Consider the following 27,922-nt stretch of genomic DNA (forward strand, 5'->3'; position numbering starts at 1 on the left):
ACCTACCAACCACTTTGGAAGCCCCAGTGGCCACAATGATACTGCACATGCCAAGGGCCGCAACTTAAGTGTGGTTATATATATATATATAGCTTCTTTCACACTGACAGGCATGATATAAAGCACTTCCCACAATGCCCCAGTGCTCCCAGCACCTCCTCCCTGGGAGCTAGAATGCCAACACCCTGTACCTGTCTGTTCCAACCAGAAAGCTTGCATCTTTCAGTGATCACCCTGCTTTGGAGATGCCTTGCCATTGTGGAGCATATTCCCAGTGGAGGCCATGTTCAAAGGATCCCACTTGCAGGCTGTGTGTTGAGCCCTGTATAAACCCATACTGCACCGTGAGCTGCAAACAAACAAGCTGTGAGCAACATGTTGAGTAGCCCCGGCTTAGACTTAAAGGACAAAAGAGATTGTTTAAGAGTTGTTTATCAAGACATCTAGGGTAATACCCTCCATGCCTCTCACTCACACATTTAAAACCCACAAAGTATTCCCCACTGCATATGTCTAATTTTACACACAAATGATACATACATCAAAGTACAAAAAACAGAACCAGCAGATCAGGACATGAAGATTGGTAAGTTACATGAAATAATTTGCTCAAAGCACCTTTTCAGTTATGTATATTCTTGTCCATATGTCTATTTCATAAAAGCTTGAGGGGTGGGGGACTCTGTCACAGTAGATTTTGGGAGGGAGGCATCAGCCCCCTTGGGACAGGAGCCAGGTTGCTGTAGTTTGAATTTGTGGATGAGATTACCTAGGAGTAAAGAGTGGAGGGGGTGGAGAGGAATGACAGCGGCAAGGCACGAACCCTGCAGATCTCCCCTGGGCGCAGAGGAGGGGGAATGAAGATGCCCCTTAAGGGATGAGAGGTAAGAGGCTGAGGACAAGAGGCAGGGCCAAGGAGCAGGGGCAGCCCGTCCATATAGGCGACCTAGGGGGGGGTCGCCTATCGCGCCAAGTTAAATGGGGCACCAAATGGCGGTGCAATATCATTGAGGGGGTTGGAGATGGGGGCGCCGATTGCATGGTTCGCCTAGGGCGCCAGTTGCTGGCAGCTAGTCTAGGGCCACCCCTGACAAGGAGACATGGGGCTGTGCTCTGCCCAGGGAAGGGTCCCGCATGGGGACACCCGGCGGCGTGTGGGGGCTGCTCCAGCGTGTGGGCCCAGTGGCACTGGCCGAGGGGAGTGCTGAACTGCAGCCCTCACCGCGACGTGCCTCACGGAAAGTTACTGGTGACGCGCGCGGGGTAAAACTCTCCTGACTGGGCAGACGCCGCCGCCCGCGCCCGGGCAGCGCAGAGCGGGCGGAGACTGCGGCTCTGGGCGGGGCTGCAGCCGGCGCCGCCCCGGGTTTTCCAGAAGCGCGGGGCGGGGAACTCCTGGCCGGCGGGGCGCTGCGCTGCCGCGGGATTCGCGAGCTTGGCCCGGCGGCGGAGGGACGTGCCCGAGTCCTGGCCCGCGGGCGCCGCAGCCCGCCCGCCATGGACCCCATCGCCGCCGTGTACGGGTCCACCACCGAGCCAAAGGGAAAAGCCGGCGAGGGCCGCTGCTGCGGGTGCAAATTCGGGCGGCTGGGCTGGCAGCGCCTGCTGCTGAAAGCGGCGCAAGCGGTGAGTAAGCGCCGCTGTGTGGATCCGGCCCCGAGCGGCGGGATGAGGCGTGGCCCGGCCTCGGCCCTGTTTGTGCACCGCGCACGCCTGGCTGGGCTGGTGAGGGGCAAAGGCGGCGCCGCCCGGGCCTGTCTGTCTCACCTGGTGCCGCGCTTCGCAGCCAGGGGCCGTCAGACTCGCTGGGCCGGGGACAGAAAGCTGAAGCCAAAACCCGAGCAACTTAGCTCTGCAGAGGGGCCCTGGCCAATTGTCCTGCTTGCCAGCCCTGGCCTTGTATGCGGCAAGTTGCTGTGGCACAGGCAGCCCAGAGAGTTTGTATTGCCTGTTGTGTTCTCAGAGAGAAAAATGGTTAAGAGCCCCTGGCGAAAGCGCATGGTCCTATAGGTGTATAGGTGTTAGCCTCTAACGTGCCACGGGCCTTGCTCCTTGTTTTTACAGTTACAGACTAACATGGCTACTCGGAGACTAGTGAAACTAAATCTCCTATTGCACATGCTCTGGTGGAATGTCAGGAGCTTGTAGAAGATCTTGGTGCTGCCCCAGTGAGTGCAAGGATCTGGTTGGACTCCCCAGATTTTTCTGCAGTTCCTCCCTTCCCTGGCTCTTGTCTCTAAGTTGACCTCAGACCATGTCCTATGTTATGGTATGGCTGGGTTTTTCAGGAGAGGGCGGTGTGCTGTGAATAGTAGGGTTAATGCTTTGGTTGACTATAAGTGAGGAGGGACAAAGCAAATAAGGGGGTAACAAACATTAATGATCCAACTTGAGTGAGGTAAAATATCTTTTACTGAGCTAGTTTCTCTCTCGCCAGCAGAATCTTGCACTAAAGCTGTTCTTCAGGTCTCTGAAGTGAAAAAAGGACCTCAAAAGATGTTGTCTCCCCAGTGGAAGTTGGTCCAATAAGATATACCACCTTACCCACCTTCTCTTTCTAACATCCTAAGACCACGATAGTTACACCAACATTACAAACAACTTTAATGTTTCTTAATCTGTTTTGCACAATGTCACTTTCCCCTCCCCTTTACACTCTTCTTCCTTCTTTCCACATCACTCCCCTGCTCTTTATTGTTCCTGCCCCTCTTCACCATTCTTTGTGCTCAGACATGACTGCTTAACTGAATTAGTAGACTTAAGAATAAGTGCTTGCTTCAAGTCCATTAAACAGAAAACTTTGTTTTTTACGGTGGCTTTTATTAGGATGCTGATATCTGCTTCATATTAGAAATGTGCAGAAATCTTGGCTATTTTGTTAAGTTTCTAATTCTCTGTTATAAAAACTCTATACATAAATAGAGGACAAAACAGTATGAAACAAAATGAGTGTTAACAGCTGTCCCTTTTTTGTGCTTGGTATGTTTTATTTGGCAAACAATTGCCGGAAGTATGAAGTTGGAAATGTAATCAACTTATTGCCTAATGTAATGCTTTTTCATTAGAGTGTTTGTTTTGTTTCTCTCTGTCTTTTTACTTTTGATTTCTTTTTTACTGATTGTCTCCTGGCCTCCATTTTTTAGGCTGTATCATTTTACAAAATATCAGGTGGTATATAAAAATGACCAAAGACATTTGTCTTTTGTGACAAAACCTTACTCTAATAAAAACAAATATTAAAAATAATATCCTAAGCTCCTAATCAAAGTAGAAGTTGGTGTAGATACTTCCTTTAAATGTAGACACAGCCCACCATTTAGTTAAAGAAAACTTAGCTTGATCTAAAAGTCTTAGACTAATTTATTCACTCTTTAAATTCAGCTAAATCAAATGGTAAATAGTGCATTTTCAACTTTTAAATATCAGTATATTAGTGAATAGCTTTGTAATTGTAATATTGCTTCTGCAGACTCAAACTATTATTACTGTAAAGGGCATCACCACAGTGCCAGTATGGTGCACGCATTTGGACATACACTACAAACAAGTTTGTGCTAGATCTAGCAAGTGATTTCAGTTGGTTTGTAAGCATGATCCAGAATATGCAGTCCACTGTGGCACTGCTATTTGTGGTCTTAGTACCGGGGTCGGCAACCTATGGCAAGTGTGCCACTTATGATACGCAGGCCACTTTTTTTTTTCTTTTTTCAGCAGCACATGGAAGGGAGCAGCAGGTTAAGCTGCAGTGGGAGGAGGCAGCCCTGGGGCTGAGGCTCTTCAGTGGTGCCTTGGCTGAGACCAGAGGTGCTGCTGTGGTGGCCACCTGATCCAGAACTTGCCCCGGAGGTGCCACTGCTGCAGCCACACAGTCTGGGGCCAACCCAAGACCACGTGGCAGGGGCAGCAGCGCTTCTGGGGCCCACCCCAGACCACATGGGCCACAGCAGCGGGGCCTCCGTGGCCAGCCCCAGACCACAGTGGCAGCAGGGCCTCTGGAGTGGCCCCGGACTGTATTGACAGCAGAACTTCCCTCTATGGCGGCTGGGACAGGCTGCGGCCATTGCTGCAGGGGGCACGAAGCTAGGTAAGGACCCCCTTGACGCCCAATCCCCTCACTTCCCTACCCTTCCGGGACCGGGCACCCGACGCTTGCTCCGACACCTTCCCTTGTTCCTGCACACTCTCTCCTGGCCGCACACTGTACCCTCCTTTGCTCCTGTTCCCTCCACCTGGCCAGATACCCTACTCCCAGCCAGCCTCTGCATCCTACCTCACCCCCACTCAGACCTCATAACTTCTCCCCCTTCTGAACCCTGAATCCCATCCCTATCCTACTTGCTGGCAGCCTTTTCTCTCACACTGTGCCTTCTTTTTTGTCCCTAACCCAGAGTCTAAGGAGGTCCATAAAATTCACTAACTCCGGAACCCCTGAGAAGTAAATCTGGTCTATGGGAAACCCTGAACCTGTCTCCCCCTTCCTTTCTCCTCACCCCATGAGGCTGGGGCACCATAGGAGTGAGATGTCTCAGTTGGAGCCACATCAATGAGCATCGGAGGGTTTTGGAGGAGTGTTTTTTGCTTTTCACTTGCATCGTTCCCAACTGATTTTTCTGTAGGTCAGTGACCCCCTGATCCAAAAAAGGTTCCCCTGCCATAAATGAAGAAAATATTGAAGCCTTTTGTGTTGGACATAATATTTTACTTTATTTAAAATTAAGTTTTATAAACTAACATGAGAAAGTTAACACTTAATCTGTTTCATAATTTAAATTAAACTGTTCTCCCTAGCTGCAGCTGGTTCAGATAATAAGGTCACTCTACCTAGCCTGCCTCCCTTGCCTCCCCCCCCCCTCCTCTCCCAGCACACAGATCTGTGAATAAGTTAAATCTTGGTAAGCCACCTCTGAAAGGTTGCCCAACCCTTGCACTAAAAGGTAAGATCTGCATCTTTCTTCATTAATACAGTTGCTGTAAGTAGGACTATTATGGACTTTAAAAAGTATCACTGGCACTCGGACCCATACGTAGAGGTGACTAAGTCAAATCTTGGCACTCCACCTCTGAAAGGCTGGTTGAATCTCATTATATTGTGGTAGCCGCCGTAGTAGGGATGTTACATTGTGGATCCTGTAAGTCGATGAAATCCTAAGTCTTCAAAAGAAGGAAACCTATTATGCTGGCTTTTTGTGTATTGTGTCATCGTCTTATCCTATTCATAGATATGGGGGGAAGGGTGTCAAATGATGTCTTTCAAATTTGTGGTTAATATATATATTTAGACTATCTCATCTATGGAATCTCTGTAAGTGAAGTAATTCAGGACTTATTACCAAAAATTAAAATAGCAGTAACATGGTTTTGGCTTTAAGGAAGATGTTGAAATGTAAATGTGTTTGTACCAATAAAAGCAAGCAGGATCTTATGAGGGGGATAAGGCAAAAAGCCACATTTATTGTAAAGATAATAATAAAGAAAAGATAGACGCAAACAACGTTGTTTAGCTACTTATTCCTATCACTACTTATATATATATAAAAATATAAGGGTTAACATTCATTCAATCATTCATCCATTCATTCAGGTTCTGTGTATTTGTTATAGTTACCAGCCCGGAAGTTGCTTGTGACAGAATACTGGCCAGGTATTCTGTACACAAGTGATGGTAGTTGGGAGCGAAGTCCTGGTCAGATGCGCATCTGAAGCTCCTGGTGGGCTGGCAGCAGAACCTTGGACTCTGACTCCATAGTCTTTTAGTCCAGTTCTTATAGGAATTTCTTCCTATGCCAGTCTATGGGAATTGCTGTATCATGCTGATGTCCAGGGTGGCTGTCAAGTGCTTGTCAGTGATCTCATAGGGTGGATCTCCAGGATTTGGTTTTCTCCAATTGACACCTTTTGGTTGCACTGGCACCTGATGCCTTCTTCAGCCCTTTCTTCAGCCTTCTTCAGCATTCTCAGGCTGGCACCTCTCAAAACCATTCATTCATCGTCCAAGCACTCTCTCTCTTACATACATTCCCTAATTAATGTTTCACATACAGTATTTTGTATAATAATAACTTTACATATACAAGAGTTGTAGTTACAAAAAGTCACAAGTTTCTGGGTGGCATTTCTTAAAACCTTCTCTCTCTGAGTGCTGAGTTAGTTACTGTTATAGTTACAATGTTTCACTTTGCGATTAGGGTTGATTGCTTCACAATGCTCTGAAGAGAACCAGAGTCAATTATGTAACAATGCCCTTAGTCAATTACAGGGCTTGGCTCCCAGAGCAGAGTTAGTGGCTTGACAATGCATTGTTACAATGTATCCCTGCAATGTCAATTTCAAGCAGCCCCTTTGCAAAAGCTTGAGCCTGCCCTGGGGGACAGAGAGGGGAGCTGTTTCTGGCTACATAGAATTATATTCTTAACAGTTCTAAGTTACATGACCTAATATTACATTCCTAACAAATTATATTCCAAAAGGGCAATAATAATAAATCTAAACATTTAACAATCTTAACAAATAATAATAATAAATCTAAACACTTATACGCTTCTTCTACTTAACAAACTTATGCTACTTAGACTTTAAATTGTGGGGAACAAATTATGGGGAGTCACTTCCACTTGGGGGAATCATTTTTAATACTTTAATATGTTATCCCTACAAATGGGAAATCCTAAAATCAGTGTTCTTGAAAGCAGTGGTTTTTAGGTCTGAAATGGTGTAATCACAAGTGCATCTAAAACAACAAACAGGACTATGTAGCACTTTAAAGACTAACAAGTGCATCTAGTGATTTCTACCCTTTGTCATTAATCAGGCAATGCCAAAAAGAGAACCTCAACATTTTAAAAACAGAGAACAAGGCATTTAAAAAAGAAACACTGTGCCAAGTATATGAGAGGAATCTCTCAACTTCAGAAAGTTATAGTTTAAATTTTTTAAAAAAAATTCTCAAATCCCGAAAGTGCTTTATATAAATATTTTGAGGGTAAATTTGCACTTTGTTTTTTTAATTATAAAACATTTGTTAAATAAAATTATCCCAATGGGTATTACTTCCATGCAAACATTTTACTCATATAAATAATCTCAGCACTTTATAAAAACTGCTCATGTGCAGTGTTATAGACATCTATAGGTACATCCCCCCTGGATGTGGCATTTCTGCTTGGGTGGGTGGGGGAAGGGAAATTGCTTATGACAGCTTCAGTAAAACAAGATAGGAGACTGTTTGACCCATGTGGGCACAAACTTGATATATTTTTTAAGTTTTGGCATTTTATGGCCTACTCCCATCACTGTAAGGACATTGAAAGGTAGCTAGCCAAAGCCAGATTTCTCATTAGCTCACCAGAGGGTTTTTTTAAAAATTCTTTAGAGCCCTTTAAATCTGTGGATATCTGTGGACCATGTTTATGGATTGGATATGGATACATATTTTGTATCTGCTCAGGGTTTTCTTCCTCTTTTTTCCCCAAATGCACACATTTTGGGGTTCTTGGTCCAGACACAAATTAAAAAATACATCTTGTAAATTATTGTGGGTGAAATTCAGGTAACTTTTTATGTGTGATTTACTCTTTCCTAAGGAAAGCGCAAAAGTGCTGTGATTTACTTAAACATTTGAAGTAATATTGCCCATTTTGGAAATCCAAATAAGTATGTTAGTATAATCTCTGCAATCTATTGAATGTGCTCTAATGTATAGCTCAGAACAGCAAATTGGGAGTTGGGAGGTATGATTTCTAATCCTGGCTTTACCTCTGTTTCCCTCATTCTCCTTTCAACTTTTGTCTGTCTTTTGTCTCTTTGGCATAGCAGCTGTCTTATTACTTTTTTTTTTAACCACACATAGCATATTGGGCTGCTAGTGACGGCTGTCATGCAGATAATATACAAGACAGTGATTTATACCGAGTACTGCAATATTAAAATTGCAAACTAACCAACACTTTGTTTAGGATGCTTTTTAAATAGATGATTTGCTAAATGTAATATTCTGTGATTCCATTTTATATATGGTACAATATTCCCTGAAATTATAAAGCTGACTGCAGAGAACTATTTTCAGATTTTTAAGATGACAGTATGGGTTGAGGGAAAACACTACTTAAGATTTATAGTAATTAGAGATAAACAGTGATAGCATATTGCTGACTGCTGAAGCCTCTTTTGAAACCATTTTTGTGTATCGCATAAAAATGTACCTGCCAAAGGGATATTAACAACTTTGGGTTTTGCACAGAGTTCTTTTAATTTTGGTTTAAAACAAGAACCAGTTTTAGATAGAAACTAAAATTCTAGATTCTGTGTGGTTGGATAGGAGAGGGCACATTGTGCCAAGACCCAAGGTTCTGCATTAATATGCAAAGAGTAGTACTTGTCATTTAAGTGGTGGATTTAAAAAGAAAGTGTTGCTTGCAGAAACGTCAGTGTATTACCTTAGACTGAAAAGGAAAGTTATAAATATATGCTTCATGATCTGCTTTTGCTTCTGAACTACTCAATTATTGCACAAACCCTATTTATAAAGACTTGTGAAATCAGCAGAATCCTTTAAATAGCAACACTTGTATGTAATTTTAAACCAGAAGATTTCATAGGGAAAAATGTAACAATTGAGATTCTTTATAACAGTGGTTACACAGTTACGTTTCATAAGAAAGTATTTCACTTTCCTTTTTTCATAACTTTATTTTGCATGTTCATACGTATCTAACATTAAGGCTATGCTAGAAATTTGATAATTAAACATAAAAACTAAGTGTGCACATAATGTTAGTATTGATAAGTCACTATCATTCAAGTGACACAGGTATTAATATCTTGAATGAATGGGTATAGACATACAACGTGGGGATAATGGCTTAAAAGTAAGCTGTAAAGTTTTGTGGCCACATAACCCTCTGCTATGCAGTGCTTAGGGTAACAAACTAAAATTGTAGAGAAGAGACTAAACTTGGGTTCTGGTCTGGAGACTCTGTAGAGCAGGGCTTCTTATTATGGCCCTCAGGGCTTCCAAAGTTGATATTCACAGCACATGCTGAGGGCCACAACCTAAGTATGGTTGCATATACATGCAAATATATATTCAAATATATGCAAATAGCTTCTTTCACACTGACAGGCATGAATACAGAGATTAAGGCAAGAGTACACAACATGCAGGCCCCATTTAAGTCAGGTCTGCTGATATTAATAAAATGCAATATTTACCCGATTTCCACCCATATGACAGCACTTTCAATGAGCAATGACAGTCTAGGAATTTGGCTACTAAAACACACATCAACAAAAGACCGTTGTATTGACTCACCGTTGTGGAGCGTGTTCCCAGTGGAGGCCACATTTAAAGGATCCCACCCACAGGCCGCATATTGAGCCCTCTGTAAACCCAAACCGCGCCGCGGGCCACAAACAAACGGGCCACATGCGGGCCTGCATGTTGAGTAGCCCTGCTGTAGCACAATAGTTCCTTAACTTATTTGATTCCTTCTTTGTCTGTAGTAGTTTATGCCCCTCCTCCTGCCACGCAAGTGTGTGTAAATATACAGATTTTTTTTTTAAATAAACTTACAGCTCAGGTATTTAAAACAGTAAGGCATTGATTCAAACAGAGCCATTTAAGTTTATAGACAATACCGTATTATGGCATCTTTACTAAAGCACTGCTGTTGATGTCAGCGTTGCTATCAGAACTGGGTACCAAAGAGTGGTGGCTCTTGGCTGGGTGCTGAGCTCTGAAGGCAGTGCGGCTGCCTTTGGCGTCTCATGCTTCCCTCTCTCCCCAATTTGAGAACCTCTGGTATAGAAGATTCAGCACAGTAAAGGCTCTGCAATTCTGAGAAGAAAGAGGAACCAGGGAGAAGCCATTCTCTATGGGCATGTCTACACTTGCACCCTCTTTTGATAGAGGGGATGCAAATGAAGACATTCAAAATTGCAAATTAAGCCAGGATTTAAATATCCCGTGCTTCATTTGCATAATAGCAAATAGCGCTATTTCGAAATAAACATGCTGTGTAGACGCGTTATTTCGAAATAGCGCCATAATGCGATTATGCAAATGAAGTGTGGGATATTTAAATCCCGGCTTCATTTGCAATTTCGAGTATCTTCATTTGCATCCCTATCTCGAAAGAAGGTGCAAGTGTAGACATACCCTACAGGTGGTTTACCTATGGGTCTTGGAGACTCAGAGTGCAAATCCAGAAAAAAATTACTCTGTTTGGAAGTCCTGAGGATGACTTTCTTTGGGAGGGACCCCATGGTAGCCCTTTTTTCTAAGGAGCTGTGGTCTCATCGAAAGCAGATAATTAGTGAAATATAATGGAGGTATTTTTTTTGACAGGCACTTCTGCAGGTTTTGAAAGCAGGAGACTCCCAGCAATGACCCTGAGGAAACGTTGAGTGAAATGTGGCATCTCCTGTTCCCTGATGAGGAGAATCTAGGGCTGTGTCTAGACGGGCAAGTTTTTCCAGAAAATCAGCAGCTTTTCCGGAAAAACTTGCCAGCTGTCTACACTGGCCACTTGAATTTCCACAAAAGCACTGATGATCTCATGTAAAATCATCAGTGCTTTTCCAGAAAAACTATGCTGCTCCCGTTTGGGCAAAAGTGTTTTTCCGAAGGACTTTTGCCCAAAAGGGCCAATGTAGACAGCACAGTACTGTTTTCCACAAAAAAAGCCCCGATCGCGAAAATGGCGATCGGGGCTTTTTTGTGGAAAAGCGCGTCTAGATTGGCCACGGACGCTTTTCTGCAAAAAGTGCTTTTGCAGAAAAGCATCCTGCCTATCTAGATGCGCTTTTCCGAAAATGCTTTTAATGGAAAAGTTTTCCATTAAAAGCATTTTCGGAAATTCATGCCAGTCTAGATGTAGCCCAGGTGTTTGTAGATCATCTTCTATCACATGGGACCCTGGATTCTAATTGGGATCTCTAGGTTCAACCACACAACAAATAACAATGGAGCACAGATGATGGCCCTGTGTAATGTGAGATATAATAACATGTTAAATAGGGACGTCAGAGTATAACTGATTAACTGGTAAGTTGATGCTTATCAGTTAATGATTCCAGTTGCACTCAGTTGGCTCCTGGGAAGATGGTTTTGCTGTGGCCGGGCAGCAAACCCTCCTCCTCAGGGGCCAGGCAGGAAAGGGCTGCCTACTCCTGCTGGGAGCTGGGCCAGCAGGGGCTGGAGGCGCTGCTCCCCTGTGGGCTCTGCAGTATAAAGCTATGCTGAAAATTATTCAGTTGCTTGCATGTTAACAAACATGCCAGTTAAAATCCCTGCTTACCATCAGTGATGAAGAGAAAAGGCATTAGCACTTAAATGACTTCCTTCAGGTAAAGCGGTTTCTTCTAGGGATTTTAAATTTAGATTAATTGGCTAATTGAATATTCGATGTAATTTGCATTGACTATTCGATTAGTCGATAAGGGCACCTCCTCCTTTGAACTGCAGCACTTGAACAGGGAAAGCACTGCAGGGAGTATGGAGTCAGTGGGGGATTCAAGCATTCCCCTGCTGGCCCCATGCTCCCCATGGTATTTAAAAGTGGCAGCGCTGCATGGAGCCTGGGGTCAGTGGGGGCAGTCCCCAACTGACCCTGGGCTCCACGCAGCACTGCTACTTTGATGCACTATTCTCTCTCTCTTCTCCCCCCCCCCCCTTCCCACTTGCTGCCTCTTTCTGATAGAGGCAGCAAGGGGGGTGGGGAGACGACCTGTTGACTATCAGATAGTCGACTAGTCATTCACATCCCTAGTTTCTTGTACATGTAGGAGTTTGTACAACGTATATCAGCCATGCTTTTTCTATTATGCAGACTGGCAGCGTGTTCTTTTGTAAACACTCTTTTAATCTCAATTTTTTTTTATTAAAAGGTTTAAGGGGAATTTATTTAAAAGAAAGTATGGTGTCTTTTTCTCCTCACAATTGAGTTCTTTATATGGAATTATGAAGATTCTTAATTACTCTGTTTAATTGGCATTTTCTGCTCTATTTTTGTTAACTGTACTCATCTGCCACAATGAATCCATTGCACACCTAAAGCACCATAAGAGGTGCAGTTAACTGTTCAGTATGCGCTTTTGGATACTTGTCTTAAACTGTTGCAGGAAGAAGAACAAAACACTCGAGTTGACTGGAAAGATGAGGAAGGAAGAGCTGACTTTGAATAGTTCTTTTTAAATTGTGTATCTAACTTCACTCTATATACATTCCTAATATTTAACATTAGGAATGTTAAAAATCATGTAATAGGGTAAACATGTAACTGCTAAGATTTTTTTTTTGTTTAGCAGTTACACCTACTGCACGCTCTGCAGTATAAAGGCAGAGGTGCCCTTATTGGATATTCGATTAGCCAGTTAATCTAAATTTAACATCCCTACAAGAAACCGCTTTACCTAAAGGAAGTCATGTAAGTGCGGATGCCTTTTCTTCACTGATTTTAAGCAGGGATTTTAACTGCGGCATGTTCATTAACATGCAAGCAGCTGAATAATTTTCAGGGATAAAAGAATGGCTATTAGTGAACATTCATGAGCTATCTGATTTTTGGATCACATTGCTCCAGAGATCGCGTAATGGTTATTTGAGTTTGAGCAATTTTCAAAGTGTGGTTTCTAGCAGTTACATTGTATCTTTTCTGCTCTACTTTTTCACTGGACAGCAAAGGTGATTTATATGGAAACTCTTCATGGTGAAAGATCAGAAATTATGAATGAAAAAATGTGACTCAAATTTTCAATGTGCTGGTGATAAACATGATGATAAGGAAATGGAAAAAACCTGTAATGGTTGTCTTTGCTTTTTAAATTTAAATCAGGTGGGAGGGGAAAAAAATCCCTCCCCCATACAGTCTCAAATAAAATCATTCAATGGATTCAAAATATTTGAGAAATCCACATCTATAATTATTTATGCAGAAGTTGATTCTTAAATCTGCCTAAAAGCAACTACATGAAAAGAGGGAAGTGTGCTGAGAAATGGCCTTATTGTTTTTGTTTCTGTAGATCTTTCTGTTATTTAAGATGTATCCTATTTAATACTGTCTCTGAAATTTTGCCTTCTGGGCATGGTTTAAATTAGGAAATTTACTGTTCACATGTGCTGAACTTAAGATCATATTCATATTAAAGGAAGACTCGAGCTGTATCTTATTTTCCTTGACAAGGATCCACTATGTACCATATACAGCAGCTTGGTGCAAGCTTTTAACTAGAAAGTAACCAGTTAAAAGTGGCTGTTTTGAATTTCATCTCTTTAAATGGACACTGGCAACTAATTGTCAAAAATAAATGTTTTTAATTAAAATATTTTCTGTCCAAATATGTATTGTGCTATTGTATGAAAATCAGAATGTGAAACTCAATTTCAGTGATTTTTCTTAAGTTGTAAAGGAGAAGATGGAGATAGAATACTAGGACTGGAAGGGACCTGGAGAGGTCATCGAGTCCAGTCCCCTGCCCTCATGGCAGGACCAAATACTGTCTAGACCATCCCTGATAGACATTTATCTAACCTACTCTTAAATATCTCCAGAGATGGGGATTCCACAACCTCCCTGGGTAATCACAGAAAACCTGTGATTAGACTTTGGATAATCACAAAAGATGGTAATCCTGATTGTTAGGCTTGGTCTAAATTAAAGTTTTGCTGGTGTGATGGGTGTGCTATTGTAACCGCCACCGAGCGGATTTGAAGCTGGGACCTTGGGAGCTGACTATAGGAGCCTCTACCCTCTTAGCTAAAAGCCAGCTGGCTCCCAGCCCATGCTGTAGAGATCGCTTGGTCTTAACTGTTGCTGTGGTCTAGGTGCCACTTGCATTACTCAGTAACCACACTATGTGTGTGTGTTACACTATTTTACCAATATAGTTATGTCAGTAAAAGCCTTGGTGTGGATACCGTTATACCAGTATAACTTTTGATTTCACTTTGCTAAACTGGAATAAGGTTATGTCCACACTATAGATTTGGGCTGGCAAAACTGTGCAGGTGTGTGAAAAGGTGCAGTCCCTGATTGACATAGCTCTGCCCACAGATATCTAGTATGGACACCACTTATCCTGGAAAAAAATAATTTTTGTGGCACTACACCTTTACAAGCATGACTTGGTTGGCTTAGCTGCAACTACATTAGGAGAAGTCTGCCAGTATATGATTACTGGTATATTGTATTTGTTAAGCACTCCTAAGTAGACATAGCTTAAACTGCATGGATCAAAGCACATTCATATGGGTTTAACTGCTTGTTCACCGGATTTGTCTGTAATTCTGCCAGAATAGGTAGTACTTAAACTTTTATGGCTCTGGAGAGTATTGGTTTTCTGTGAATCTAGGAATGATAGTTGGGCTTAGAAGTGAAGTTGACCTATTAGTTATTTTATAGTGATAGTGTAATTAATAAGGATTTCCACAATCTGTAACAAATTTATCTAAAGTGGTAGGACATAGGAATGTAAATGTGTAGTCTATTAACTGATAAGCAAAAGCTTATAGGTTAATGCTATAGACTACATGCATTTCTCCCCCCTTCCCCACCCCTCCCGACTTGCAAGTACATTTTTAAGCAAGATGGCCAACAGCCCAGCTCAGTTTGGGCGTGTGCCGGGTCCGGAAGCTCAGACCACCCTCTATACAGGGATTGCTGCCACCCCCTCCGCTGTCTCTTTATCTGAGGCAGCAGCACAGGGTGACAGCACAGGTGCACAAGGGGAGCTGAGTTTTAAACTGGCTCCCTGCTCAGACCAGCTCCCAGTTGGCACCCTGCGCTGCTGTCTCTGATACAGTGCCGGCAGCATGGAGTGGCAAGAGTCTTCTCAGGAGTGAGGCTGGAGTGCACTGGCTGCCGGCCCCGCCCCAGAGACTATAGAATATCCCTGCCCCAGAGACTAACCGATAAGAAATCATGAGGTTACTCGACTATTCAGTTAACTGCCCTAGTAGGACATAGTTGTATGAAATGTTGCACACATTTGTATAGGTTAGTTTTACTTTATAAATTAATGGTTCTTTATACGTTTAAAAGGCAGAGTCACAGCGGGGTTAGCTCCAGAGGCCAGGAGCTAACCCCGTTGCGGCTCTACAGTTTCACCCCTTATTGACTAATTGATGGAAATTCTATCAACTAGTCGATCATTTGATTAAACACAATTTAACATCCCTAATTGCAACCTTTGCTGCTGCTGCAACAGTAATGAATTGCAAATCCTGTGTTTGCCAGTGTCGATACAGACTGTGAGGGGAGTGGAAGTAGAGATGAGCAAGTCTTGTTAAGAGTGATAGCTGAAAGTTAAGATCAATATTTAATGGAGTCCTGAAGTTAAGCCCTCTAACCAGGAAGGCTTGCTGTGATACAAGGGTTATTTATAAGTGTACGGTTGGCATGGAAATAAAGCCTTCAGAGAGTTACCTTTAATTTCATAAGTCAGGTCCTCCCTTCCTAGAATGCTCTACTCCATTGAATCTTTATTACTGGGGTTTGTCTCCTAGGTCAGTAGTACTGTATAGTGTGGGGAAACCTACCCATAGGGGAGTGGCCAAAATAAGAAGTGCAAGGAAAATTGTTATACAAACACAATTGAGAGGTTAGCAATACAATTGTATTCTCCTTTCTTCAAGCGAAAAACATTTCTTTTTGGTGACTTGTCCCATGAACAATCTTGTTATCATAACTTTTTTCTCTAGTAGCTCAAATGAGTTCTTGGTTTTAAAAAAAAACAAAAATAAGACAGGCTTAGAACTTCTGGGTAGATTGACCAGCTACTGTATGTAACCAAGAAAACTTTGCTGTCCTCTTGGGAAAAGAACAGTTGCTTCATTCTGCATGTGGGTGTGGAGCATGTGCGTAATTTGATGTGTAATTTCTCTGAGGTACAGAGCAGGTACAAATGGTTCATCAACATCAGAATTTCAAGGAGCAGGTGACTAGCAGAAACCGCTCATCCCATTAATTATAAAGAAGCTGGGGCAGTAGTTTTCATTTTCAACTCGGGTGCTCTGGTTGACATGTACAGACCAGAGACCTACATGCAGGTTTTGAGGCCTGCTCAATAGGCAAAAAGAAATAACATAACATTTTGCTTCTGCTGACAGCATATGACAACCAAAATGCATCTTCCTAGATTGTTCCTCCTCACCCATGAAATCATGAATTGATAAAACACCCATTGATGTCACAGTATACATTCTGTGTAGTGTGTTCTGTGTAGCTGGATCTGGTTTATTTGTTTTAACAGCAAGCTTGCCTATCAAGTGTTTAATACGTGGCATTTTTTGTACTTGTCTAATGGTGTCAGGTCACAAACAAAATTCTTTGGCTTTGATATTTAAACATTTTCTCATTTATCAGACAATTATTTTCACTGTTTTAATATCAGCGGACTGTAGGGTTGCCAGGTGTCCGGGATTGAACCAGACAGTCCGGTATTTTCGCCTCCTGTCCGGTTAAAAAAAATTCAGAAAATACCAGACACCTAAAATGTCTGGTATTTTCTGATTTTATTTTATTTTATTTTTTTTTTAAACCAGACAGGAGGAGAAAATCCCAGGGGCTTACCAGGTTCTGCAAGGGAGCTGTCTGGCCCGGCACAGGGAGCCTCAAAAGCATTTCTTAAATGGGCCACGCTGTGTTTGTAATTTTTTTTTTTTCTCAACAACTTTGGTTCCCCCCCCCCTTTTTTTTTCCCTCAACAGAATTTTTCCCCGGTGGTTTTTTTGGGTGGGGGTGGGATGTGTTTGGTATTTTTGGTTAAACCATCTGGCAATCCTAGCAGACTGCCTGACAAAGATTGGTGGATTGATTATCTAATTTGAATAATCTTTCTCTTTCCACAGCTGCTTTCCTTCTTGGCCTTCATCTTGGAAGAAATTGTGGAAAGTTGTACCCTGTGTGGTGGACTTTACTTCTTTGAGTTTATAAGCTTCACTGCCACCTTTCTGAGTGTCATGATACTGACTGTGTATCATACATCTTTATATGAAAAAATTGAGGAGAAAAGAATACCGAAATTAGTAAGGAACTGCTTTATTTTTTGCTACTTAATTCTAAGGAGTTTTTTTAAATCAATTTAAAGTTATATAACTATTCTCTCCAGACAACATATACTATTTGGTAACAATACTATACCATGTTAATGAAGTTATCATCTCTTTATTAGCAATTACTTAGGCATTTTCATGTTGGTAACTGAGATACGGCATTTCAGCTGTAGCCATGGAATGGGAAAGATGATAGCTTATTCTCTAGGAAAGATGCCAGCTGGTTCTAAACCTCTTTTTAACTGGAATAAATGACCAGGGTACAGACCAAAGCAGGTGGGTTTTTTTCCCTCTGTCCCCCTTAACTTAGCTGAGTATCATAAAGAGTGCGAAGAAAGGGGTTAAGACTGCCTTAAAAGTCACTTGGCAAAATGAATCCTATCCTAATGAATCTCCATCCTGCATATTACTCTGTGAGGGAAAGCACTGTGGACTTTATTTTCCAGTTTTATCTATCAATACATCCAGCAAAGATTTTGTGTATGGTAATAGGTTTCATTAAGAAGCGTATTTTATTTAACAAAAGTTCTCATGAGCATGTATGTGCATCTTTTTTTTTTGTTACTGCTAGGTTTAATAAATTAAATCTGGAAGGAATCATGAACACTAATCTGATCTCTGGCATAACATAGGCCATGTGATTTTCATTTTGTAATTCCCATATCTGCATTTCTGGCTTTGCAGAAGATTGCTATGTCTGTTTCAAGATAATTTTTGTAAAGCAAGTTGCAATTCCTTTAGTATGACAAGCTATACATAGTCAAATTCTGCTCTTGTGTCATCTTGTCTCTATTAAAATAAGCAAAAAGAGTTTATAGAATATATAAAACAAGAAGTGTAGGGTTTTTCCCAGGTATTACACATTTTTACTTCTCAATGAAAGAGAAAAACAAATCAGAATTCACAAAAGGTAAGGCTAGGAGAAATATTTTCATGCATTTTTGTTTTGTTTTAAATTTTAGTGGAAACTTTGTTTCTCAAACATTCTTCTGCTACCCTAACAGTTCAATACTGAGAACCTGTAATGAAAAATAAATTAGATTATTAAAATTAGGATTTTTTTTGTAATCCCTTGTACTAGTGGCATAGCGAGGGGTGTGTGTGTGTGTGTGTGTGTGTGTGTGTGTGTGTGTGTGTGTGTGTGTGTAATGAGATCTTAAAGTGTCTGCAATTTCAACTAAAATAGAAATGACCAGTCCCCATCCCATATGCGCACACATACTTATGTAGCTCATTCCATTTCTAGGTATTTGCCTTGAAATGCTTCCTCTCCTGCCCTCTTATTTTATTGAGTTGAAGCTATTGAGGCCCATCTGGTTTTGCTGTTGTGGTAGGTCAGGACCATAGATCTGCATTTGTATGCAGAGTCCTTGGGTGTGGCATTGTCACACAAACTAATAGTAAATTGTATTACTGCATTTGTGGAGCGTAGTTTGTTGCCAGCATGTAATGCTGGGATCTCTGTTTATCACATGAAATATTCTATAGGGTAAATTTATTTAATTACTTGAAACTTGCATGTTTCCCTAATCTAATGTACAGAAATGTTTTGTTACCCCTTGTCATCCTCCACCTCTTTCAGATGCCGGTTATGCTCAGTATGCTTTTGCATTTCAGAAGATACAATATTGGCAAAAACACTATTTTGTGTCATGTACATCCATCTTGCATAAGAATTGTCATAGCAAACAATATGTAAATTCTTTGACTGAAGGCATAAAGGTAGGAGAGTATCAGAACCAAGCAAGCTGAATGAATGCATTTATTTGTAAGGCTCCCTTTCCCCAAGGCTCCAAAGAAGTTAGTGAATCTAGGAGAGCTAAACAGATTTCTGCTGAATGTTAAATGTGATGAGAGATGTTAGAGGTGAATGAGGTAGAAATGGGGAAGGCATAGAAAGAATAGTATGTGATGGAGATTCCTTTCACATTGTTGCAGTTAATCATTGGCTTCAATGTCTGATTAATATGGGCCTTTTTAATATACTGGTTCTTTTACCAAACAGTGCCTACAGAGTTTGAAATTTTCTTGGGTTTTTTATGATTGCAGGATTTCAGAATCACTACACTGGTGGGAATTGTCTTTCTCATAGCTTCTATTGTGTTTGCTGCAACCAATGACAAGTCATCTGTTGAAACTGTTGCAATTGTAAGTATGTGAAAACATCCATTGCTCTATATTTTAATTCTTTATTGTAACATCTACACTCTGCTCAAGGCTTAGAGGCAGAAAACAGAAGACAATGTGTTTGCTGGGGGAAAAGATGCAAAAAGACGTGGCTACCTCAGGACTCCTAAGACTTGGTACAAAAACCTCTGCTAAAGCAGAGCGTATGGGAGATCCACTAAGAACATAAGAACGGCCGTACTGGGTCAGACCAAGGTCCATCTAGCCCAGTATCCTGTCTACCGACAGTGGCCAGCACCAGGTGCCCCAGAGAGGGTAGACCGAAGACAATGATCAAGCGATTTGTCTCCTGCCATCCCTCTCTAGCCTTCCACAAACAGAGGCCAAGGACACCATTTTATCCCCTGGCTAATAGCCTTTTATGGACCTAACCTCCATGAAATTATCTAGCTTCTCTTTAAACTCTATTATAGTCCTAGCCTTCACAGCCTCCTCTGGCAAGGAGTTCCACAGGTTGACTACATGCTGTGTGAAGAAGAACTTTCTTTTATTAGTTTTAAACCTGCTACCCATTAATTTCATTTGGTGTCCTCTAGTTCTTCTATTTAGGGAACTAATAAATAACTTTTCTTTATCGGCCCTCTCCACACCACTCATGATTTTATAAACCTCTATCATATCCCCCCTCAGTCGCCTCTTTTCTAAACTGAAAAGTCCCAGTCGCTTTAACCTCTCCTCGTATGGGACCCGTTCCAAACCCCTAATCATTTTAGTTACCCTTTTCTGAACCCTTTCCAAGGCCAAAATATCTTTTTTGAGGTGAGAAGACCACATCTGTACACAGTATTCAAGATGTGGGCGTACCATAGTTTTATACAGGGGCAGTAAGATATTCTGGGTCTTATTTTCTATCCCTTTCTTAATAATTCCTAGCATCCTATTTGCCTTTTTGACCGCCGCTGCACACTGCATGGAAGTTTTCAGAGAATTGTCCACGATAACTCCAAGATCTCTTTCCTGATTTGTCGTAGCCAAATTAGCCCCCATCATACTGTACGTATAGTTGGGGTTATTTTTCCCGATGTGCGTTACTTTACACTTATCGGTATTTCATTTGCCATTTTGTTGCCCAATCACTCAGTTTGGTGAGATCTTCTTGGAGTCCCTCACAGTCACTAGATGGGCACGTTCTCCAGCAGTGGTCTTTATAAGGTTTGCTGGAAGCTCTGTGTACCTTAGGGGCTCTATAATATTGTGAATGCTTGGCCCTGTGTTCTTCTGGCCTTGCCAGAGTCACTATCAGCATTTCACCATTCCTGCTAACCTTGGCTCAGAATCATTGTATACTTTTTCCTCTCAAATTTCTTTCTTTATTTTTATTCTTGCTTTCTCCATAAGGTACGCCTGCACCTAGAGGTGGCTCATGCCAGCCCACTTAGGCGGTGCAATTTCATTGCTGTGTAGATGTCTGGGCTTGGGTTGGAGTTTGGGCTCTAGGATCCTATGAGCTGGGGCTAGAGCTGCAGCTGGGGCAGGATGGAAGGGCTACCTGATAAGCTTGATTACTTGCATTCTCCTCCCTCGCCCCTTGCTGCCTCTGATACAGAGGCAGCAAGGCAGGGGAGGGGCATGAGCTGGTGCTGGGGGAAGCCTGCTTAATTATAAAGCATCAAAATCAAAGAACATTCTTGCATTAGAAACCCCAAGTAAAGAACTCTTATCCTGTAATCAGAATATTAGATTTTTATAGGGAGAAGAATACATTTATCTTCTGTAATATTCATTTGTGGCACAAATATTAACTTAGGCATTTCCATCTCTCCGTGCAAGAGGGAGGGAAGGGAGTCATGAAAGAAATCTCACTCATACATCTTGTTTATGTTCTACTAGAAGATTTACCAGGCATGGCTCAGGTTTTTAACTCAATTTTTGTGTGTTTGGAAAAGAAAATGAAAATATACATGCTTGGTTTAAATTACAGGCAGTCCCCGGGTTACATACAAGATAGGGACTGTAGGTTTGCTCTTAAGTTGAATTTGTATGTAAGTCGGAACTGGTACATATTGTAGGGGAAACTCTAGCCAAACATTTCTCCAGAGCTCAGTTTTATTCTCCCACACCTCACTTCCCTCAGTCCTTTATTCTCAAGCTGAGGTGTCTGCTGAGAAAAGCCGCTCCGCATCTCCCTGGTCTGCTGGGGGGGGGGGGGGGGTGGCTAGCTTTGCGTCTCCCTGGTCTGCTGGGGGGAAGCAGCTAGTGCGGGGTTGCCTCACCCTGTTTGTAAGTAGGGATCCGATGTAAGTCAGATCCATGTAACCTGGGGACTGCCTGTATTGCTCTGGGGTGAGGCTGGGAATGTGAGGTTCAGCATGCAGGCTGGCCTAGGGAGAGAGGACTACTCTAGCCCTCTTTCATCACAGCAGCTTGAGGCCAGGTGAGAAGTGCTTCTCCAGTGAGCACAGCCAGTGGGAGGTGGATGTCCCCTGGCTGAGGCAGATCCAGGCTAGGTTGGGTGGGGGCCACAGAAGGACAACCTGTTTCCTGGCAGTGGCAGCTCTTTGGAAGCCCAGGTTGGGTGCCATGGCTAGAGGAAGGTGCCTCCTTCTCTGATCCCAGCATGGAGCAGATGCAGCTGGGGCCCAAAGCTGTCATGGCCAGGGGGTGAGGAACCTCTTCTCCCAGCCCCAACACAGAGCTGCCACAGCTGGCCCCAGAATGCAGCTGCTGGGGCTGGCAGGCAGAGGTGGGAGTGTAGAATGCTGCCTTGACCCCCTGCCCTCTCTAAGCCCTCTTTCAACATTTGCTCAGTTATGTCAGCTTTTGAGGACTGTACTTGATTTGGTGACTGCCTCTTCCATTTGGTTTTGACAAGCAATCCCATTCTAGGCACATCCCATTTTCCTGGCACAATCAAACCCTTATCATGCTTAAGTTATGATAAGCGGAAGTTGTATGCCGAATTTGGTGGTCCTAACTCTTAGGCTACGTCTACATTGGCAGCTTCTTGCACAAGAACTCTTTTGCGGAAGAGTTCTTGTGCAAAAACTCTTCCAGAAGAGAGCGTCTACACTGGCATGTGCTTTTGCGCAAGAGCATCCATGCCAGTGTAGACGCTCTCTTGTGCAAGAAAGCTCAGATGGCCATTTTAACCATAGGGGCTTCTCGCACAAGAAATTCATGTTGCCTGTCTACACTGCCCTCTTCTGGAAGAGCTCTTGCGCAAGAGGGCTTACAACGCTTTACAGTAAATTTACTTCTGGAAGAACACTCGTGCAGTGTAGACAGCCGGCAAGTTTTTGCGGAAGAATGGCTGTTCTTGCACAAGAAGCCGCCAGTGTAGATGTAGCCTTACTGTGTAGGAGGAGTTCTTGAATGAACAGATACACTGACTGACAAACTGTGTCAAATATAGTAGATTGTGTTGACTCAAGCAGTGTAAAATTTAACTCTTAAACTTCACTGAATCCCAGTAATGCTCAGGCACCAATCTGATTCTTTGGTGTGTAACTATACTGAGCTATTGCCTCGCTGCTTTTTTTTCCAGCATTAATCTCTGCTGAATTCCTTGCAGTCAACAGTAAGTTCCTGTACCATGCACACCTGATCCCAGAAATAAGAATTATAAAGCATAAGACCTATCAGTATTATCAGGGCTTGCCAAGCCGCGGTTAGCCCCGCTCACCAGCCGCGCAGTTCAGCACGCTGCGCATGCGCTGGCCGCACTGTGCGGCTATGCCAGTTTGTAATGTACTCGCCACAGGTGAGTAGATTACATTAATTGTCGAGCCTTGAGTGTTATGATTTTTTATCTTTCTGCTAAGAACTTAACTACAGATTTCAAAAGACTGGACACTGAATGTGCTCCAGTCTCTAATACATGGAAATACTACAGTGAAGGTGGTGAGAGGTTTGCAGGAAAAAGATTGCTTGTTTTCTTGCTTTGGATTCATGCTTATGTATACATTTTAAATAATTTTCTTTCACATTCACAGGTGTTTGGATTTTTGGCTAGTATGGTATTTCTAGCTGATGGTATTCAGATGTTTATGGAGACACGTAAACGGAAGGAAAGTAAATCGAAGAACGTTAGCAACACAGAGAATGGAGTAGAAAACCAGCCGCTGAAAAATCAAACCTAGACTTTAAAAAGTTCATTAATTACTAGGAGTTAAATTAATCAAGAGGAAATATTTTTATTTCTCCACTTATTTCACTGCATTGAGGGTAACTTTATCTTCTCTTTCCCTTGATTCTAGCCAACTTTGTACAAAACAGATCCTACCATAAGGTTTTATTGACGTTTCTTAATATGTTGAGCATTTGTACAATTCTTCATCTAACTTGTCCTGATTAATAACTGTCAGAGGAAAGTTCTAAAATAAATAGCCTACATATATATTTTTTAATTGACTATAAACTAGACATCAGTAACTGAAAGCACTGCGAGACTCTTAAGAATGGACTAATCCAGGTGAACTCATCACTTACATTCTGAATTGTTTTTATAATATTTAAATATTATGTAAATATAGCAGGCCAAACTTAGAATTCTGTTGGATGAATACATCCCGACTGAAGTTGGTGATATCCAGCTTCTTGCCTTTGATACTAAGAATCAGATCCCTTCCTTATTATATTAGTGAAACTGTGAAAGTAAAAGGGAAACTAAACTTTGCAATCTAAGAGGTTTCTATCCTCAAATGAGTTGTCCTTCGATTTTATCTTGTGTGTCTTACTCCATACTTCTAGATTCTGTTTTGTTTTGTGTCTCTGAAAGTCAGTGCTCTTTCTAAAAAGCAATCTGTAAAATAGATACAGTTAGCTTGTGCGTGTTTATAGTCAAGTGGTGTATCATGGAGTGGCTTTTGCACTCATATTTGTGGAAGATTAAAGTTGTGTATGATATATTCTTTAAAAATATTATTAAAGGCTAGTTTTCAAATTTCTTCTTTAATAGCTTAACAGGAACTTTCAACGTAGAGGAAAGAAACTCTCCTCTCAGCTAAGTGCCTACAGTTAAAGGGATATTATTTTTAAAGGGGGGGGCGGAGAGACTAATTAATTCTTTCAGTTCACAAGGCCAGCACAAAGTAATTAGCATAAGCTTCGCAGGGGAAAGTTTAATTTAAAAATAAAACAATGAAATTTTGGCACTGTCCCAGTGCACATCAGAGTTTGTCCATGTATATTAACAGTATATGTTAATTGAAGATGCATGGTCATGAATGTTGGCTATAATTAGCTTGGTTGATGAAAGGATAATAAGCAAGCACACAGTTATATGAACTTCTAGACTTAAGACAGCAGCCCATGGGATGAAAAGGGAAGCTGTTAGTGAGCAGCAGATTAAAGCAATGCCAAGATGTAAAAGACCAGGCAGGTTAAGTCCTAGCTATCAGGTCAGTAGAGTTGTGATTGCCTTTCCACCACAGCCCTCCTTTCATGGCTTTTTTCAGATGTTTGAAGGGTGGGGGTTTTGCAGGTTAGATTTTTTTTTTCTGCAGAAGGGAAAAATGAGACAACTTAGACCTGCAAGGAGGGCTGTGTAAGCAGGATAAATTGTAGGAAACTCCTAAGAGCATGAGGTACCCCAAAATATATAGCGTAAACAAAAAGAAGCCTACACCAGTATCCTCGAGGCATGGTTATGTACAAGTAGTTTGTCTGACTTTTTGGGACACTTGCCATGTCTTCCATGATTTGAGATGAATAACATCATTTTCCAAGCACTATGTCAAACTTACAGATCTTTAAATCATTGAGGCTGTACTGAGACTAAACCATCTAGGAATGGGTTGTCATCTTACCATGTTCCCTCTAAATTTTTCTATCCATATGCGACATAAATTTTGTTCACCAAGGCATGTTTGGATGTGCACCACCAGTAGAAACATTGGCTGCCAGCAGTGAGCACTGGGGGTGCTCTTCTAATTGGCTGGGTGGTACCTGAACCTCTCCTGGGTGGCAACCAGAGGGCTCATCTTACAGGGAACGCTGTTTTCTTACCCTAACCATGTTTTGAGGACAGATTAGTAGGGATTTAAAGTACTGTAAGTGAAATCAGAGGCTTTATTCCAAGACTGCTGCTTTCTGAGGGTCATGCATAATGTAGGTGTCATGATCTTCCTTTGTCAACTCCTGAAGGGTTGAACCTGTCTATGAAGGAAATCTGATCCTAGCACTACATTTTGCTGAAGGAATGTGGTTACATCGTATAGAACAGCAAGTTTAGTTTGAAGCATACTTTCAGAGTAAACGTTCACTTTCCTTAGTGACATTTCCTCATTTCTAAAGGAAATGTGCTCTCTTAGGGCAGATATATATTTTCCTCTGTACCATAGGTCCAGCTATCTCCTTGCATGTATAGAACTGCTGTTGGTAGTTATGTGTATAAGAGAGATCTTTACAAGCAATACTGTGGAAAATATAAAACTTCTCAGTACTTGGGGAACTCTCTCATACTGTGTAAGTAATTTAGAACCACTACAATGAATATCATCAATCTTTGGCTCCATTCCTGTGGTTTTTTAAATTTTTTCTGTACACGGTTTTTACTTTTTGCATCAAAAGTGACTAAGCCTTTAATTTGTTTTTACATTTAAATATTTTGTTTTAAAAAAAAAAGATTGTGCAATATATAGGATGACTTCCACTCAGCACCTTTTGTTTTGTAAAATTTTATTTTCCCAGTGCGGAGGTTGGACATACATGCTTTCCCCAGCATCACAGTATGTGAAGAGACGCCCTGTTTTAAATTAAAAAAAAAAGTTGGGGGGAGGGTTAGCTCAGTGGTTTGAGCATTGGCCTGCTAAACCCAGGGTTGTGAGTTCAACTCTTGACATGGCCATTTAGGGATTTGGGGCAAAAATCTGTCAGGGATGGTACTTGGTCCTGCTGTGAAGGCAGGGGGACTGGACTCAATGACCTTTCAAGGTCCCTTCAAGTTCTAGGAGATAGGCAGTCTCCATTCATTTAAGACCATGAGCTTATCTTGCACTATTCCCAGGGTTCTGCACAAAGGTATTTTGGCATGTAACAGCAGTTGCCATCATTTTGATTACAGTTCCATTCAAAGCACAGACACCAGTTCATACAAGAGAAATACAAAACTTCCAATAGAGGGAAACTGAAATTTTATATGGTTCTTGAAAAATTGTGTAACTCATTGCAATGGAAAATTAGCTTGATAGTGCCCCATTTATGGTATAAAATGTATGTATAAAAATGGTTTAAACATGTTCATTTGTTGCTGTACGTGTGTAATGTATGGGGCCCTACCAAATTCAGTCTGGTTAATTTTCATGGTCATAGGAATTTTGAAACTATAAACTTCAGAATTTCCATTATTTTAAATCTGAAAATTCATAGTGTTGTAGTTGTGGGAGTCCTAACCCAAAAAGAAGTTGTGGTGTGGAGTATTGCAAAGTTATAGTAGGGGTAGCAGCTACGCAGAAGTAAGGATGACAATACCACAATCCCTGACAATAACTTTGCAATTCTTCCCGCCCCCTCTCCCCCAATCCCTTTTGGGTCAGAACTCCCAATTTGAGACACACTGGTCTCCCTTGTGAAGAAATCTATATAGTGTAAGACACACACAAGACTAGATTTCAGTTTGATGCATTTTTTATAGCTATGAATTTGGTAAGGCTCTAGCAATGTATATTGAATTTTTATCTGTAGCAAATTTAATTTGTGTATTGTTCTTTGAGATTTTATGGTTACTTGGTCAGGAAAATATAAAGGTTGTATAATTATGTACAGTTCTTTCACTTGTACTTCAAATGCCTTGCAATTCCAGGTGAAGTAAGATTTTTTTTCTTTTTCAATTCAAAATCTGTGGCCTTGAATGTGCTATGCTTATATATATATATAAAATTAAAAAAAACCTGGGATTTCTAAAATGTTTTGTAATTTTAAATAAAATCTGAGTAACTTAACTAGCTTATCTTTCATCTACTAATAATTTGGCATTAATATCTCCTCCTGCTGGAGGAAACTGAAGGAAATCCCTTCCTCCTTTGTTCCTACTTCAGGCCATTTGCCCAGTTTGTTGGGGAGGGCTTCCATTGTGCTTGGACTAGGGAGAAGTGGTCATCTTAGTCTTATAGAGGGTCCCACGAATTATCTTCTGAAATGTTCAATATTCTGACACTGAAAAACATTGTGCCAAAATGGTCCTTCCACAACAGACTTTACATCTACAGATTGCTGTAAATTATTTAGTATGTACAATTCAAATACTGCTTTTCAATGGACTGGATTATTGTTTGTCATTTTAAAAATGGCAGGCTTGTATCAAGAAAGCTTATAAATGAAAAGGTAGCTGTAGGGGAAATGTATTTATCTAAGTGTAGAGAAGAATGATCAAATTACTCAGCTCGGTAAGAACTGAAAGTAGATATCTGTTGTGAAAGTGTTTTGTCTAAGTGCTTAAAAAAATACTAAGTCCTAAACATACAGCTTTTTGGAGAAAATATGTTCCTTCCACTCCACCAAGGGTGTTATATTATTGCTTTCATATAATGGTGAGAGGTGCACCTAGCTAACCTAAGGCTTTTTTATTTTTTTTGTAAACCAGGTGAGTATAATATAACTAGGGACCTTTTTCTTCATATGCATTGAAATTGGTATGAAGGGCTTGCATCATTCCAACCAGAGGGGTGAACCTGCCCCCACTGAATACAATGACAATAGGTGGCCTTGGGTTTTTAGATGAATGTGCCAGTCAGAATTCTGTTGGGGCTG

General features: G+C 41.5%; 1 protein-coding gene across 1 annotated transcript; it reads left to right on the forward strand.

Moving 5' to 3' along the window:
- Nucleotides 1-1,357: 1,357 nt before the first annotated feature.
- Nucleotides 1,358-27,119, forward strand: CMTM6 (CKLF like MARVEL transmembrane domain containing 6). The gene is made up of 4 exons (XM_006134296.5): nucleotides 1,358-1,626; nucleotides 16,844-17,020; nucleotides 19,097-19,195; nucleotides 23,167-27,119. The coding sequence occupies exons 1-4, from the start codon at nucleotides 1,498-1,500 to the stop codon at nucleotides 23,311-23,313; spliced, it is 552 nt and encodes a 183-aa protein (XP_006134358.3). The 5' UTR covers nucleotides 1,358-1,497; the 3' UTR covers nucleotides 23,314-27,119.
- The last annotated feature ends 803 nt before the right edge of the window (nucleotides 27,120-27,922 follow it).

Source organism: Pelodiscus sinensis, chromosome 2, assembly GCF_052426305.1.
Source record: "Pelodiscus sinensis isolate ZL-2025 chromosome 2, ASM5242630v1, whole genome shotgun sequence".
NCBI classification, from domain to species: domain Eukaryota; kingdom Metazoa; phylum Chordata; order Testudines; family Trionychidae; genus Pelodiscus; species Pelodiscus sinensis.